This window comes from Pithys albifrons, chromosome 21 (genome assembly GCF_047495875.1).
Source record: "Pithys albifrons albifrons isolate INPA30051 chromosome 21, PitAlb_v1, whole genome shotgun sequence".
NCBI lineage: Eukaryota > Metazoa > Chordata > Aves > Passeriformes > Thamnophilidae > Pithys > Pithys albifrons.
In genome coordinates, this window is record NC_092478.1 from 1,300,183 (window position 1) to 1,318,308 (window position 18,126).

At 48.1% G+C, this 18,126-nt stretch overlaps 1 protein-coding gene across 1 annotated transcript in view; it reads right to left on the reverse strand.

Annotated features, from left to right (window-relative positions):
• SSH2 (slingshot protein phosphatase 2) overlaps positions 1-18,126 on the reverse strand; it is a 93,158-nt gene that overhangs the window by 60,995 nt on the left and 14,037 nt on the right. The window contains exon 2 of the mRNA XM_071575276.1: positions 1,692-1,735. Within this exon, the coding sequence (XP_071431377.1) occupies positions 1,692-1,735 (44 nt within the window). The remainder of the gene's footprint in view (positions 1-1,691; positions 1,736-18,126) is intronic.

The window sequence follows — 18,126 nt, forward strand, 5'->3', positions numbered from 1 at the left end:
ACATCTAACACCCATCCTTGTTTTCCCCAAGCAGCAGTTTGGTTTCAGTCAGCTCTGTGACCCCAGTAACAGCAGGCACGGAGTTTGGGTCACACATCAACAGCAGGTTGTCATTTCCTACCACAGGAAGTTATTTCAAATATATTAAAAAATAAGCTCGTTTCAGACCTAACCTCCAATTGTTGCTAAGTGCCCACAACAATTAAACAGCTCCCATCCATTCCAATACATTATGTATACTGAGATCAAGTCATGAGTTGATCTTGTGACTGCTGGAAGGCCAAGAGTGAAATGAAAAATCGGAGTTTAGGCGAGTTCAGTTTGAGCCTTTGGGAATTGTGCTTTCCAGCTTTGCTCTCAGTCAGGAAAGCTGAAAAATGAGGAAAGAGCAATTCTTAAATCATCATTTAAGGGTATAAGACTGAAGTAAACAGAGCAGTCACCTTCCCAGAGCCACACAAGCACAGAACTACAGCGAAATCCTGGGAATGTGCAACCAGGGCAGCTTCTTCTTTTGCAGAGTAATCCAAGTTGGCCCCAAGCCCAAAGCCCAAATCTTGTTTAAGTATTTTAAATACTAGATATTATGGCTTCTGTTGCTACCTACTCCCACAAACAACATTGGGCAAAGAACTGTAACAGCCAGAGAGCTCATAAAGGGAAAACCATTTCACCTTCACTTCCCCTTTACTCCCTCTGGAGGGAATCTTAAGCCTTTCATAAAATCTGACTGCAACATTTTAAGCCCAGAAAGTGCTCCTGCTGTTGGAGAAGTCACCTAATATATACAATTTTCACTTTTATTAAGTTTAGCTGAAATAATTCTTTTGATGGCTTAGAGGAGACAAAGCTTGCAAGACTCCAACAAATCTTATCCCTCAGACTATAACTACATTATAGAAATCACCATTAATATTTCTCACCATTCAATCAGCTGTTTCAATGTTTTTTTTAGGAAATAACATGTATCAAAAAAGGTTCTTCCTGAAGCAACTGAAATGAGCATTTACAAAAGATGAACATCTCCCTGCAAAACAATCCCATTTAAAAATAAATCCCTGCAAATTCTCAGAGTTCTCCTAACAACATCCAGCAGATGTTGGACTACCTGCACCAGCAGCAAATTCCCACCCACTGAACAGGCTGTTGTAGCAGCAGGTGCCTGTAGGGCAGAGGATCACCCTTGATGGTAACAGGGACTTTTTAACCAGAGAACAAGAGGTTTATCAGTGTAGTTATGCATCTCAGAACATTGTGATGATGGACCACAGGACACTGGAGGGAGCTGAGGAACAGCCCAACCAGGACAGGAGCACAGTCTGCCATGCCCAGAGAAGGGGAGAATCAGTCCTGCTCAGAACATGCCTGCAGGCAAACACCCCTTGCTGGATGGAAACAGCAGTCTGGAGAACACATTCAGTGCCAGCTTTGTGAGCTGTTGCCCAGATTTTCTTGAGTGTGTACTCTGACTTTTCCCATTCTCTGCTCCAGCAACCCCAGTACTGGGAGCATCGTTTGGCCACAGCCGAGTCTGTTCTTCAGTGAGGTCCATGTAGGACAGTTGTGCAACATCCACAACAGGCAGAAAGTGATGTGTGTTTGCAGACCATGCCAGAAACCCCCCAGAGGCCCCCGTGGAATGCTGCACACAGGAAGGTGAGGCTCCTGGGAGCCTGCAGTGACAGTCTTACCTTCTGGGCTGGGACCGGCATTCTTCTTCCCCACTGTCTGCCTCCTGCATGCACAAGGAAAGGAGAGAACCATTAATATGCGTTAATATAGGCAGAAAGCAAAGACTTGCATGTCACTGGTTTGCTTGTATAAGGCAAGGGAGACTCTGCCTGTCTCTGCATGCAGCTGTCACTAGAGAGGAACTCACTTTCTGCTCAGCTGTCACTTCACATTCCCTCAAAACCCTTTTAAAAACTCAACGCTACAGAATTTTTGCCCCCGCAGGATTTTGCTGCTTTTGCACAGCCTTGTAGTGACCCTGCCAAACAAGGCAGGGCAAGAGCCAAACACACAGTTCACTTCTGGGCAAACCCCCTGCATTTGTTATTATCTTTATGGAGATCCTATTAATTCACAGTCTGGTGTCAGCAATCAAGTGTAAAACTCCACAAAACCAGCAAGTAATAAACCTGATAGATGGGACTGGGTGAGTACAGACAGACTGGAAAGGAGAAATCTGACATATTACACTGCTTTTGATGAAAAATTAATATGCATAATCTCTAATGTGCTGTGGAATTTTATCAGGCCTACCTAGTACAGCCCAGAGCAACACCTCAGCAGAGAGATCTCAGCAATTAATTCTGCTTCACAGTACATTTACATAAGCACTGCCAGGCATGGGAGATGGGGCCCAGGATCTGTTTTATTAGTGAGAACTTACTGTGTATGTTCAGGTCTGCAGAGCAAAAGCATTTTAATACACACCAAGGGTTTGGTCAAGGCAGGGGCATCCCAAGAAAAACAGAGCTCAGCACAAGGTGATGAAGTAAAAAGAAAATTTTGCTCCTGGGTGCTCTGGGCTTCCCTCCCACAGGTCTCCTCTCCAGTGGAGTGATCAGCTTTCCAAGCCACAAACCAGCAGGCAGGGGGTGAAGGGACCTGTGTCACTGGGAGGGTGTTTGCCACAAGGATGGAGTTGGATTTACACCGACATGGTGACAGTGCTCTCCTCCCCAGCACTGCCCCTGGCCCAGAGTCCTCTGCAACAGGCTCTGATAACATTCCCCAGTGAACAACCCCAGGGGAGGCTGAGCAGCTCTTCCAAGAAGAGAAACTATCCCTTTGTTCCTCCAGGTTGCTTCGGGAGAGCGGTTTGGACGATGCTCTGCCACACGTGCCCTGCTTTGTTTTATGTCCCCTGGCACAGACACCAAGGGAAGGGGTGAGAGGGATCTCAGGGACCAGTTCCACTCTTGTGGAACAAGAGAAACGTCAACTCCAAGTGCAGGCAGTGGGAACAGGAAACAAGGAACTGCTGGTCCCTTGGCCAGTGTTTCAGACCCACCAAAGGGGACACGTCACCAGGGCAGGAGGGGAAGGAAAGCACCAGGACAGGCAGAGATTCTGGAACAGACACATTCAAAAAACCTACAGAAACTCACACACAGAAGTGTCAAGCTCAGAAATGGGAGGAGTGGCAAAGCTCCATTTCTGTAAGATAATGGTATCAACAGGTGTTTTGTCCTATGAATCTTTTGAACTTTATTTTTTGTGCCTACTGGAGGCAAAGATCCCATTCAGTTTGCTTCTTAATACAGTTAAATGCAGATGTTCCTGCTGGATATTCTGTTTCACTCTTATTTAAATGATGTGGGTCTCTGAGATAAAAGAAAAACTAGAAAATGCTGCTTGCTACTGGTCCTCTAAGAACAGACCTAGAGCACCACTGCACTGTGAAGTTGTTCACCTGGAGCCACCTGCAACCACAAATTCAAGCTAAAACCTGCAGACCATGTACAGCAAGCAAGAGCTGGCAGGAATACCTTCTCCTCACCATACCTTAGAATTAGCTCAGCCACTCGATAAGGGAGGCAGCATTCCTGAGCCCTTCGAGCTGGAAACACCAGTGAACTGCACAGAGAACAGCAAAGGGGCTGTCACACCGTTCAGGGGGTGCAGAGGAGGAGCAGCCAGCAGAGCAGCAGCAGCTCTGTCAGAGAGGGAGCCAGGCCCTTGTTCCCGAGATGAAGCACCAGCGTTCACTGGCAGGACACTCCGGGACACTCTCTGGGACACAGACCCAGGACTGGCCTTGCTACAGAACAATCCCATGGCGTGGACTCATTTTCCATTATCCCAGCTTTTGCAATCCCCACACTGGCTCAGGCCCTCTCTGGGCCAGCCTGTTTGCTGTGCACAGCTCCAGACACTGCACAGCTGTCCTGGCCAGCCCTGCTCCCCACACAGCCAAAGGCTCAGCCACCTCAACTGTGCTGCTGAACTAACACCCAGGACAGCAGATATTCAGTGCATCGTGCTGCTCATTCCCCCTTTTGGCCTGTTCTGGCCTGACAGATGGTAACAGCAGCATTTTAAACTTGCAAAAGGAAGACACCAAGTACTTCTAGGCAGTTCAATAGTGCTAAATTATCTTGCATGCATGGAAGCAGCAAGTACCTGCATTTCGAGGGCATGCAAGCAAAGTCTGCTCCAGTTCCAAATACTTCTCATACCTCCTTGCCTGGCTCCTCTTCCCCTAAATTTATAATCCTAATCACTGGCATTTCCCAGGAGAGTGTATATTCATTTCTCAGCCCAGTTATGGGAAGAGCAGCCAGTCCTGCCAGAGCACAAGCTCCAACTGAGTTCCCTGTGGGCTGACAACAAGCTGACTTGGGGCAAGAAGCAGAGGTCAGGGAGGGGAAGAGGTTAGCTAAAGACATGATGGGGTTTTTGAGTAAGCCAAAACAGATCAAAAGTGTCCATCTGCCTAGAGAACAAGTTTCTCAAACCCACAGTAAAGCAAAACAACTGAAAGAGCACTTGAAATCTCCACTGCGCTGCTCAGGAACCCAAACTATGCAAACATTTTTAGTATTATAATGAATGGCCATTTCCACATGCCAAGAAAAATCCTTGTTACAGCAATTGGCAAGCCTGGTATGCCATAGCCAAAAGTCCCACAGTGACAGGAGATCCTGAAATATGCAGATCATTATCTTAGCTCCCCTCAAAATTCAGCCCTCAGGAGCTCAGTGTGGAGGAGGCCAGACATGGCCCAATTAATCACCATCTGTCTCTGCTGAAGCTCTTACATCTCACATCTCTTTGATATCAGACATAAATGTAGCAGATTTGTGTGAGGAGCACATTTACTCAGAATATAGCTGGCTGTCTATGAAAACAGAGCTGTAGATGAGTGCAATTAGAGCAGGAGATGCACTGACAGTCCCAGGGATGGTGTCTGGAACAAAACTAACCCTCAGCACCTCCTTCTCTTCTCACCAGCAAGTCTGACCAGCCTGCACCCTCCTCCCTCCCTGTGCCTCGAGCTCTGAGCTAGCTGCCTTTACACAGGGTCACATTAAGGTTTCTGAATCATCTTCCCCCATCAGCTGAGTTCTCTGCCAAGGCATCCATGGGAACATGGACAGGGGGTGGGAAAGAAGATGCAGGCAATGCTCCCGTATTTTACATATCCCCCCATGCTGCCAGTCCTGTCCTAAAGCTCTCTGCGCTGTGCTCTGGTCTCTATAAAATTCTGCAGCTACAAAGCATCCCCAACCTGTGCCTGGAACCCGACGGGGCTGCAGTGACTCCTCGTCCCGCTAGAGGGGAGGGCAGGACAGGGATGTGCCCGCTCGGGCGCAGCTCCGGGAGGAAACCACCCCAGTGTGACCTGACTCCAGCACTGACACCAGTGACTCCCAGAACCAGCACCTTCAGGTGTTCTTGCCCCTTCCCCAGCGTGTTTCCAAAGAACGAGGAGTGCTGCTGCCAGCGCGACAACTCCCCAGCCAAAAGGCACATCAGAACACTCCTTTCTGAGCACATCTTTGGGAAGGAACATGCCTGGACAGCATCCTTGGACACCAAACAGCCTCTGGAGGTGTGACCTGCACCACTGACCCCTCCAGCCTTTACACAGCCCTTGCAGAGGTGGTGGCAGAGCCCAGTGCCCTGCCCAGTGCCAGCTCCCGTGCCCTGCAGCAGCTCCTGCGCTGGGACCAGCACAGACTCAGGGGCTGGCAGTTTCCATCAACGCTGCTGGAGACTCCTGTGCTGGATTGCTCCAGCCCCAGAGCAGCCTGCACGGAGCAGGAGGCTGAGAGCACTGAGCAGCTCCAGAGGGAGTCGTGCCCTGCTTTCCTTGACCAGAAACAGAGGCCTCAGGGGAAATGGAAGGAATGAGTCGTGGAGCTCTAAACTAGGCCACGATATTAAATGCAGTTTAAAGTGAAAGATGAAAAATTCCATCTCTGCTCCCTCCTTTCAGGCCATGTAGGACAGAATATGCAAAACATTAATCCTGTTTGTTCTTTGATCCACTGCCAACTATCTGTCATCAAAAGGGCAAGGGAGAGGAGAGAAATTCTGGAGTGCTGTTCTGTTCTATACAATGGGAGTCACTCCATGTCATGCAAACAATTCTGCTCTTATAAATCTCCTTTTGCAGACTGATGTAATGATAAACAAGATTCAATCTCCATTCTTACGTACAGGGACTGGAGCTGTCTGCCTGGATTTAACATTGGGAACATCACAGGCAGTTCCTGTACTGTAAGATATGATTATTAGCCTCAGTCATGTGCCCAACAATCACTACATTTCTATTAACCAAGGAACATTTCACACAGACTACACCCTAAAAATACATCTCCCAAACCCTCAAAGAACTCCCATTTAATAACTGCTTGCTACGTGTGCTTTGATGCCAACATACCTGACTGTACAGACAATGCCTGGGAAGTGTTTTATCAGGACTGTCAGTGGTCACAGCCATCAGTATCAGCAGAGCACGACAAGTCAGACAGTTTTCACCACAAAATTCAACACTTTGCTCGTAACTGTGAATGCTTCAGACACTACAGAACTTCTCTCCCCTTCTCCACTTCCAAATTTTGACTTCTTATTTATGCAACAGAAAATGAGTTAACACAGATGCCCCAAGCCCACAGCAACACAGATGTAGCCATGCTCCATCAGAGAGGCTTTTCACTTGACGTGGTCAAACCTCCATCATGCAGCCAGCTCTGGACCCAGCCTCAAAGGAGGGACTGCAAAGCAAAGGACTCTAATTAACGAGCTGTTTCTTAGCTCCCTGCCTACCTTTTCCTTGGCTAGATCCCATCCAGTTGTTCAGACACACTCCAAGTGCCCCTGAGCCCAACGTGACCTTTGCTGGGGAGGAGGCAGCTGCTTCAGCCAGATCAGGGGCTGTGCATGCAGGCACTGAGGCAGTTGTTAAACCCTGCAAATGCTGCTCTTCGCAGCTCCCACCAGGGCCCAGTGTCCCTTGTTTGGGCACAGAGCCCTGCACGCTGTTCCACACAGGAGCTCCACTTTGGGCCAACAAGTATTGAGCAAGTCAGTACAAAAGCCACCCTCCCACAAGTGTTTCCCAAGGCACGGATAACCCAGCCTGGTCAAGCACTGCAGAGGGTGCCACTGTGCAGCCACAGCCTCTCCACTAATGCAACACAAGGCACACAGAGATAAGAGAAGCATCCACTGGGCAATCAGATTCCTCAGGGCCCAGCTCCTGCCACAGGATCCTGGAGATGCCCTGGGGTGTCCCACCCCTGCACGGAACTGGCACCACATCACCAACTGAACAGAGGCCCTTGAAGTCCAAGGGACCAGATCTGTGCATGGACATCACACAGAACTGAAGTTCAACGCCTTCCAAGATGAAATATTTGACAGATGCTGTTCCTATCAATAATCTCGAATCATCTACTGGAACGAAGCAAGCCAAGTGTTTGGGTTGGATTGCCAAGTATCTGTTACCCATTTCTGCAGCAGAGGGACTTTCCTGCAGTAGTCTGAGTTGTATCAATCTCTTGAACAAACTGTGTTAGCAGAAAGCCACACAAGCTGCATGTGCAGTGGCTGCAGCGCCAGCAACAACAGCGCCTGGGAAAGGAAACAGGGGCTGCCTCCAACCCCTGAGCTGATAAAAGGCTCCTCTTTACTTGCAAAAAGCCCAAGACTACACACGAATTTACCAGCTGCAGCTTCTGGGGTTGGAGGGGAGATGCAGAACCCTAACAGGGACCATTTCCACTGGGACCATGTCCAGTAGCAGTTCGGTATTAAAAAGGGTGATTTGATCACAAAAATAATGGGCAGACAGTTTGCAACTCCCACAGCTGCAATATGGAGAACAAAACCAACCAGAAATCTGTAGTAGTTTGTGTGAACCAATTTCTTCAGTAAAATTTGGAAACCCTCAACATGGCAGCAAATGTGCTACTCATTAACAGAGGACAGGGCTCAGAACTGAACTGAAAACCAGCTCCCTGCAGAATCCCACAGTCTCTGGAGATGGATAACCTGAGCCATTAATAAAAAAGGTGAAACTAATTAATGAAGTCACCTAGCATGCTCTAGAGAGCTGGCTCACTGCTGCTTTTTGAAATACTTACATTTGCCATCAAAGACTTTCTCACACAGAAGCTGCTACCAGGAAGCCTTTAAGTTTGACATAAAAGCTCTTCAAAACACTGAGCTGAGCAAATGAGGCCACAGATGGGAAAGGGGAGAACTGGGCTGTGTTTTGCAGTGCTTTTACCTCTCCAAAGCCACGGGCAGAAGGGGTAAGGAGCAGCTTCCTGCGGCCGTTCCACCCCTCACTATTTGCAGGGAATATTCTGAATGAACGCTGCTTTCCTCCTCACATTTCTGCTGGGTCTGAGGTTCCACTAAGCAGCAGCTTCTGCAGCCAAGTGTTCACTCAGAGGTTGGCATTCCTTCCGGATTGTTTTCTGTATCACTTGGCTGTGCCAGTAATTGGTATATTTAGGTCAAAGACATTGTGCTCCTGCTCGGGAGAGAGAAAAAACCAAGTTCCTTATCAAAGCTTTCCTCTTCCCGCTGGAGCAAAGGGATTTATGCAAACCTTGTTCAGATCCGGCCTCACTAAAAACTGCAGGACTAAAACTCAAGCACTTGAAGACAGAAATTACAAGGCTCCAACTGGTGCAACAAGAGTCCGGATGAGAAACAGTGTGACAGAGCTGCTACACCACACCAGGAGAACAGATTAAAAAGCAGATTACTGTCAACTGCATTGCTGAGTGAAATCAGCTGCCTGATGGGGTACAACAGCTTTTGCCTCAATCAGAGACGCACCCAAGGGAAAAAAGAAAGAAAATAAACATTGCAGATACATATTCACATTAAATATTTCTACACCAAAGGTGTATTAATAGAACTTCTCTCTAAAACTCTATAGTAGCATATCATCTCTAGCTACTTATAGACAGCAGGGAAAAAAACCCAGCAAAACTACTGCCTCCCTGAATAGACCTTTCCTCTGACTCTCAGAAAGCCTTTCAGCACTGCCCAAATATGACAGAAAAGGCAGGTGTTTAATGTAATGATGATGCTTTGCTGGATTTAATGCCTCCCAGAACCCTAAAGTATCTGCTGAATCTTCTTCCAGGCAAAGCTGATGACATTGTCCACTAGAAATCTTAAAATCTAGGAGTGCTTGTTTCCCTAGAACAGTCACAAATGCTTATGGTGCTGGGCCAAGTGTGAGAGATCTCACTCACTCTCTATACACAGACACTGGAACTGCAGTTTTCATGCTGGGAGCTGTGGCTGACGGCAGGGAGCAGTTTGCCTGAGCCCAGGTCCCAGACATGCTGTGTGCCCTGGTGAATGTCAGGGCAGGGCTCCCACACGGCCAGCAGGATGGGATGAACATGAACTCCCAGCTGCTCCCCAGGTCACCACAGCCAGCACCACTCATCACCCTCTCCTGCACACTGACATGCAGGAATTGCTGCTCTGCAGTCGTGCAGGATGGACACTGACACCTCAGCCCTCTGACACAGACCGTGCTCACCCCCCCTGCCCTCGGAGCTCCCAGGGCAGCCCCTCCTCACCCACAGGGCTGGCACCTTCACCTCTTCACCTCACGGGCTGGGCCTGATTCCAGCTGGAGAGAGAGAGGAGTCTCCTCAACTGCTGCATTAAAAAAGTGGCAGCCAGAATTAAACAAGATTGAGGGAGCCTGAAAAGCAAACTGCCTAATGAGCCATATGCAGAGAAGTTGGAGACCTGGAACTGCAGCTGATAATCTTTTATCATCCACCAGCAATACTGAAGCATTACAAGGAATAAGGATGTAGATCAAACAAGGCAGATGCACAACACCAGCTTCTGGTTTAAGTAATTTTCCCACTGACATGAACAAACACTGAATGTGTTTTTTAAAAAGGGAAATATTTGGTTTTCACTCCTCATGCCGAAGGTCTATTTTAGGAGGAGGAGGGTGGAAGGAAGGGAGGTTCACTGCAAAGGGAAGGGGCTTTGTCTTGCAATCAGCCACTTTCCTGTTAGCATCTGGTTTACCTTGGTGCACACTCATTTCTACCCCTGCTGCAGTTATCTCCATAAAAACCAGGGAGTTATTTGAGGGCTCTGAGCAGTTACAGCTCCAGAGCTTTGACTTTACAGAATGTATAGAAGAGTCATTAAAGCAATGCTGCTCCACCTGCAACGTATATAAAATACATTATTCCCATAATGGGACATGAACAGAGCTATTTGGATACCACTTCTCTTTACGTCATAGCTGTGTCCACAGAATAAAACTGTGCCAGCACAGCTCTCTTGTTAAAAGTCTCATTCCCAGCAGCAGCAGCAGCAGAACCAGCACAGGTTTTTCACTCTGACAGCCAGCCTCAAACTCCACAGCTGAAAGCACACGGGGCCATCTCTGAGACAGTTCCAGCTGCCCCTTCACCCCACAGCAGCTCTGCAGGATGCTCAGAGCCCAGGGCTGGCTGTAGCACACCAGCATCCTTCTCCCTGCCAGAATGCTACAGGAGACTCTCACCCACTCAGCTCCTCCGAGATCCAATCCCTGCAAGCCCCTGTCAAATCTCCTCTTGACGTAATGAACACATAACACAGAGAATTAGGAGCAGCACAGAAATCTTCGTGACCTACCCAAAATATCAGTGCTGGCAGCCAGGCCTCTCAGGGCATATTGCATCAATAATTAAGAGATGGTTTTCTGGATGAAAGATATTCTCAAAGGGGGGAGGTTATTTAACACTTACGAAGATGGATTAAAGACTCTGAAAAGGGAGCAGAGCAACACTCAATCTTTCCAAATTCCACATGCTCAACCTTCAAGAAGCAACGTGGAGAGGAAGTCATCAATATTTCAGATTCTATACACTGCTTAACCAGAAACTGTTCAACGGTACAATTACAAGTTGCAAATTATTACCTAGCATTTGTGAGAAAAAAAACCAAAAAAAAGAGGTATCCAAGCAACTACATTGCACAGTGTGCCTGGATGCAGCAGCATCTGCACAGGCTGCTATTGCATAACCCTGGATTGAGGCAGGAGCACTGAGGGGAGAGGCTCTGCCCTGCTGCAGTGACACATCCCCAGCACAAGTGGCTGGCAGAGCTTTCACAGCAGCAGTTCAGACTCTGTATCAGAAGAGGAACTGGCAGCAAAGCTTCTTCACCTCCAGCCTCCACTCGGGTAGGGAAAACCCCCAAGTATTCCAGGCAAAACTTCCCAAGGGATTGCTGGGACAGCTTTGTGTGCATGGAGGACACAAAGCAGAGTCTGTGGGGAGCAGAGGGGAAGGAATGCCTGAAGATACTCCCTGGCAAGACACTGTAGAGAGAACTGCAAGGAACAGAGCGCGCTCCTCGTTCCCACCCGCCGTGCCCGGGGTGCCCCACGGCCCCCCAGCTGCCACCAGGACTGGGCACACAGACCCCTCAGAATCACTCACTGTACACAATACACCAGGTATGACTCTCATGTGGTTGGAGCTTAAGCCAGAGCCATTTTCTTGCCTGATATGAGCTGGTTTTCAGGCTCTCATACGCTGTTTCTCACAGCAGAGTTCTGCCTACGCTCTGCCAGCACTGCACGCCCACAACAACTGGAGATCAAGGGGCTAAAGAGGGACCAAGCAAGGCAGAAAATATAATGGCACCTTGTCAACAGGGGTTGAAGGAAAAAGAAAAAGAGAAAAAGGAAAATGAAGCTGAGGAGTAGAACAGGGTTTTCTGGATGAGTCAAATATGAGCAGAACAAAGTTGCATAACAAGTGCCCCTTGACTTCTGTTATTCCTCCCAGCCAGCTCCTCCAAAAATCTATTTGTTATTGTTTATTTGGGTATCAGTCCAAATTGCTGTGGGAGGAGAGAAGAGGAGAAAAGGAAACACTGTCAAGCTATTAATTCTAGTACTGCAGCCACCCAGCACTCTCCCACTATTAACGAATCTGCATCCTGTTTACTGCAACACTCTCTGGAGCCTGAAAGTTAAATACAAGAACAGATCTTAATTAGCCCCTCACAAAGTGATTCCAGCACTGCTTCTCCTCAGCCAGGATGAATTCTGCCTTTGCTATTTCCCCACTGCTCAGTCCAGCCTGCAGAGTCCTGTCACACCCCCCTGGAATGCAGGCAGGAGGAGCCAGGGGAGCAGCACAGAGCTGGGAGCAGCACTCTTGAAATCCAAGCCTCTGTAAAACGTTGTATTGCCAAAAAGGCCAGGCTGTGGCAAAGCCAGGAGCGACTGTGGCTGCCACCCATGCTCCCATTCTGCCAGGACAGAAGTCACTTCCCTACACCAGTGCATCAGTAACAGGAGAAAAGCTGTACCAAACCAGAATGCAGTGTTATGTTTGGTTATTTCCCCCTCTTAGGACACAAGAACCACTGGCAGCAGGTACAGCTTGACCTGTGGAAGGGACACAATTCCACACAGCCACTTGCCCTCAGTCTGTGCCAAGCCTGGCTGCCCCCTGGGGCAGGGATGGCTGAGGCAGAACCCCCTGTCCAGAACAGCCTTTAACAACAGAAGGGCAGAAATGCTGTGCCAAAGGCAAAGGAACCACATTAGGCTTGGCACAAACCTGGATTTGCCTGACCCCAGGAAGTTCAGGGGATGTATCAGATTTGTAGCCCTGCAGTACTTGTCTATATAATCCCAGTCTCCTTTGTGCCATCTGTTTCCCCTTCAGCAGACTGGCCATTAGAGACTCGATGCTAAAACTCGTGTCTCCTTAGTAACAGGTTTTTGTTGATCTCTCCAGTGCCTCCCAATCTTTCTATCAATCCAGTAATCCACCAGGATTGTCCCTGCAGGGGATACATAACAGCATCAGTGGAACAAAATACATGGGATGATAGAATCACTTAAAGGCAAGGGTAGAAGGTGTAAAAGGGGAGTGCATGAAGTTAGAACAGCTACAATCTATGGAAACCAGATGTTCTCATTATACTGGAGCAAGCCACCAACATACCTCCTGAGTGCCAGCTTTAAAATCTCATCTGAGCACTCAGTGCTTCACCAGTTTTTTCTTAAAAAGTTGGCAGTTATGAACTGTTTCCCATCAATACACAGCCTTGAGAGAAAGCCCCCTACACCCACCCTGCAGCCCTAAGACCATGTTCCTTCACACCTCAAAGGTAAAAGCACTGCCAATCTCAACACTGTGCAGGTGAGGAAGGACTGTGTTTCCAGTCTATAGAGACTGGCTCTCTTACAGCACATTTTAACTCAATTGCTGGCTGCTTTTGGCTCATTAATCCCTAAATCCCCACACTCTCTTCTTGAAGTTAATCCAGTTAAAACTCCCCTTTCCCTTTGGCTAGTGCCTTGTATAAATAACCACCTGAAGACCAGAGCTGCAGAAGCCAATGCTCAGAGTATGGCACTTCCCAGAACTTTGTCCCACTGCAAGAGACAGCACAGAGTAAGTACTTGCTGCTGCCTATGCCAGAAAAGGAAATCAAGATTAGCTAGGTAAGGGCAAAAGGCACTCCTCATGGATTGCTTAAATCAGCAAGAATCAATCATCCAGTCCTATCCAAATCCCCCAGTTGCTTTCTGCCTTAAGATAACTAGAAACAGGTTTATGCTACACTAAGATAAAGCTGCCTTAAACCAGTGTAAGCCCTTATGTGAAAACCTCCCTTTTCTGGGCGGAGAGGAGAACTTGCCTTTGAGGTCAGCTCTAAATTAGATACTATTATAGCCATATAGGCCATGTGGGATTTGGAAAAGCAACACTGATCAGCAAAAGCAAACCAGCTCTGCAGCCCCTGCCTGGCTGGTGTGGCCCAGGCAGCTCCCCCAGCACTGAGCCCATGGGCAGGAGAGCAAAGGCAGCTCTGGGAGCACCCAGGCAGCTCCCCCAGCACTGAGCCCATGGGCAGGAGAGCAAAGGCAGCTCTGGGAGCACCCAGGCAGCTCCCCCAGCACTGAGCCCATGGGCAGGAGAGCAAAGGCAGCTCTGGGAGCAGGGAGCCAGCCCTCACCTCAGCCCTCAGCCTGCCAGGACAGGCCAGAGCCACACAGAGCCCAGCTCTGCACACCAAGGGGGCTGTCCCATTACACACAAAGCAGTGAGGACATTTATCTGCCCTGCAGAAACACCAAAAGACACCCAGTGAGGGCACAGAGGAATCCCAAGAAGAGTCTCCCATTCTCTCCTGTAGTGCAGAGAAAGCCAGGACAGGTGGCTGTGTGAAAGCCCGTCCTTTTCTGACAGGTGAGACTGTATCCATTTCCAGTGGCACCTGTCCCCTGGGAGGGAGCCCTGTGTCACCTGGCACCCTCCTTGCACAGGCAGCAGCAGCTGCCAGAGAAATGCTTAAGCTGGGACAGGTTTTAGGACAGCTCTCACAGACCCTGCCCTGCAGCCCCCCCAGACCCTGCCCCACAGCCCCCACAGATCCAGCCCCACAGCCCCCACAGATCCAGCCCCACAGCCCCCAAATGTATCTGCTTGTCTTGCTCTCACTGTGACGCTGGGCCAGAGGCTCTGGAGCTGCAGGCACAGCCTGCCAGAGTCCAACCCTGCACATGGGCTTCTGGTGCCTGCCAAGCTCTCTCATCTATGCACTACAGCCACAACTCAGACCATCAGTTCTTTGTGTTCCTGGTCATTCACAACCAAGAGAAAAAGAAATCTGCTTTTGAGGACTGTTTATCAGCCTCGTGCTTCCAAGATCCTCAGTCTCAAGAGCAGTGAGAACGAAGAGCCCCCTCAGCTCGGTGCCTAACCAGGACAGCAAGCAGGACATGCATTCCCAGGGTGCAGCTCACTGAGGTGAGGAGGAGTGGGGTGAGAGGACAGCAGAAGGAGCCAGATGCCTGCCCAGCCCTGCTCTGCAGCACGTTCCGGACTCATTCACGCGGACATGGAAAGCCACTGCTCAGTCCCTGGTGCATATTTAAATGCTCATTCTGAATGGCCGATTAGTCAGAAGTGGAATGTTTCTGCACTCATGGAGTAGCTATTTTAAGAGTACATTCTGCTCTCTGCTTCCATGAATAGGTACATTTATGCAAAGGAAAGGCGTTGCACCCAGCGGGGCGTTTGTGTCAGACCCGAGTGCTGCGTGTCCCAACTCCAGTTGTGTTATGGACAGGACACACTCCTGTCCACAGCCCCAGGGACCACCCAGGCATTGGGCTTGCCAAGTGCTGATGGAACAAGTCACATCTCTGTGTTAGCAGCCCCCTGTGCTGCAGCCTGCCAAGCTGCATCCTCCATGGCCACGCTCAGCCTCAGTGAAGTCACCGAACTGAGGAAGTCAAACCAGCCAAGTGCAGCATCTCACGTGTCCTGCGGCTCCCGAGGAGGCTGACCCAGATTCTCTCGTTCCAGACACGGCTTCCCGTGCTCGTGGTGCCCATGCTCCCAGTGCTGCCTTCACTCAGCCATAACCATGCACATCTACACCACTCCGGTGCCTCTGGGTCCCTTGGAGGCCTCGAGTCCAGAGATATTTGACAAGCTCTGAGTTCACAGGAACTTGTTCTGGAGCAAATTGAGAACACGCAGGTTTTTTAAGCTAACAAAAATCATTAAATGCTGTCAAACTTTTAGGAAAAGCAAAGGCAAACTTAAGGAAAAAAGACATTTATGTTTGGCCAAGCCCAAGCCCTCCCAGTGTCTCCTGCATGTGCCAGGAATGCACCTGTATCCGTAACATTCACACACAACCACCCACTCACTCCAACATCCAGATTTGCTTCTTCCACCCTCCCCAAGCCTGGGCTGTGATACCAGGGTTTGATCTGTGTGGTTTGCTGAGAGAGGGGATTGAAGGAGCCAAGAAGACAAACATGGACACAACACTTTGCCAAACACCACAGGGAAGTTCCATGCCAATGCCAGAAGGGAAATTATTTTAATTCCAAAAATCAATACTCTCAACACAGCCCGGATTTGGTGAAGAGTCAGTTTTCTGTCAACAGTTTTGCTTTTACTAACAGGTTTATTCAGATCATTTTGAAGATCAAAGCCACAAAATCCAACAGGTACAGGTATAATGAATCTCATTAAAACCAGAGCAGGTCAGCCCTCTGATGAACTTAAGCTGTAGATCCTTCTAATTCTCTTGAAGCAAGCTTGGGTGACCAGCCAAATGAGGATTCCCTCAGCTCACAGATCCACATCTTCTGAGCCAAGTGGAAATACTCTGTGAGCAAAGCAAAACAGAGTTCTGTGTGTGGGTTGGTTGGGGTTTTGGTTTTTTTAAACAATGTGAAGAGTAAGTAAAAAGCCTCAAATTCTGCGGCAAAAATAATAAAATCAGAGCTGAAAATAAAGTCTAACTTGGAGGAAAAAAGGTGATATAAAAACATTACCAATGTTACTTTAACACTGGATTCAAACCTGAAGAAATGCATTTAGCCCACAAAGACATAAAGGCTAAAAACACCCTAACAGTTTGTGAACCCCAGAGCACAGTTCTGCTGAAAGCTGAGCTACACCCAGCACAGCTGCTGGATCCAAAGCAGAGGGGGAAATGCAGCAGTAGCAGCACACACAACACACACACATATATAAAATCTAAATAAATCACTGAAAAACAGGATTACATGGTGTCAGGAAATGAAATCTATGCCCAAATGGTGGAAAGCACAGCTTAAACCAGACCTAATATGAAGTCTGACTTGTGAGTGCCCAGTCCTGGCAGGGCTGCAGTCACTGCACAGAGGGGGGATGGACACAGACACCTCACCCAGCACTGGGACAAGAGCTGTGCACAGGCTGCCCAACAGCACTTCTAGTGCTCAGAAACTTTGGCCATTGTGGAGAAACAGTAAATTCTTGGCACAGACACAGCCATCTCAGCTTTGTTCATTTTGCTGCAGTAATAAAGATATTGCTCTATAGATGCCACAGTTGATCTATGCAGAAAAAATGTGGGACAGAAAGATAGTTTCCAACTTTCTCAGTTACAACACACACACCCACCCACCAAGGATTATAAAAATCTCTTCCCCCAAGATGTCAAGATATTCCTTTTACCAAAGCATTGGGTTTTCCTGGTTTTTAACTAGAATAGTAAGAGAAAAATCTGGCTTTTAATGCAAAAAAACCATTTCTCTGAAACTATGGAAGAGGCAGAAAATCCTGGATTGCATTTAACTAGGGAACAAGGTCACCAATTAAGTAGTCTGAGAATTTCTGGTAGCTTAGCCCTGAAATAGTTCCCCTTTTCTCCCCTCCCCAACCCCCTGCACTACTTAGCTCAGAATCCACCCCAACAAGAACACATGACAGAGCTGCAATGGCACAGGCAAATACATGGCTGGAATCACATTCTCCAGGGCTCATGAACCATCACATGACAAACAGCACAAGAAGTCAATTTACTAAACTCAATTTAAACTTGAAGAAGTTAATAATAATAATAATAAAACCCACAATGGAAACGTCTCTTAGCAAGGGAGAAGCTGCAGTTGAAAAGAGAAAAACAAACAACAAAGCCAAGGTCAGTTTTCATGTTATTTGAAACTTCTGATTTTTAGTGCTACACACACAAGTTCGTGTTGCTTACAAGTCCCTGATACACACTTGGAGTTGCAGAGCTCACAGCAAATAAAAAAGTTGACCAGCAGCCAGTGAAGACCTTAATCAATAAGCCTCTCACAAACATACAAATACTGGAATTCAACTGCAGTGACTTGAGCTAAATCTTTCCTGATTCTACATGTTTGCAACCCTGTTCCTTTGCTATAAAGCTCACAGGTAAGAGTGATTTCTTTTTCAAGAAGTAAGAGGACATGTAATCCAGGACATGCAAGGACTGTTCCTCCTCCTTGGCTGTCACCAAGCACTTACAGCTTTTCAGAGCAAACACAGGCTTTGCTTGCAGCTCCAACCAGGCAAGTGGAAATAAAAGCAGAACTGCCTCCTAAGATGGCACTGTGCAAACTGATGTTCCCACTTTATCTGTATTGACTTCTGCACCAGGACAAAGGAACTTGTTGTTTTTAATATTGTAAGAGCCACTTCCATTGAAAAAGTCTCAAAGCTATACTAACATTTTATCCTGACAATTTAATTAGGGATTGGTCCAGTTCTAGAGCTCAACTCTGAGAGATCCTGAAGGCTCTTAACTGTTTAAAAAGGTTGCAGTGATCTGCAGAGCTGC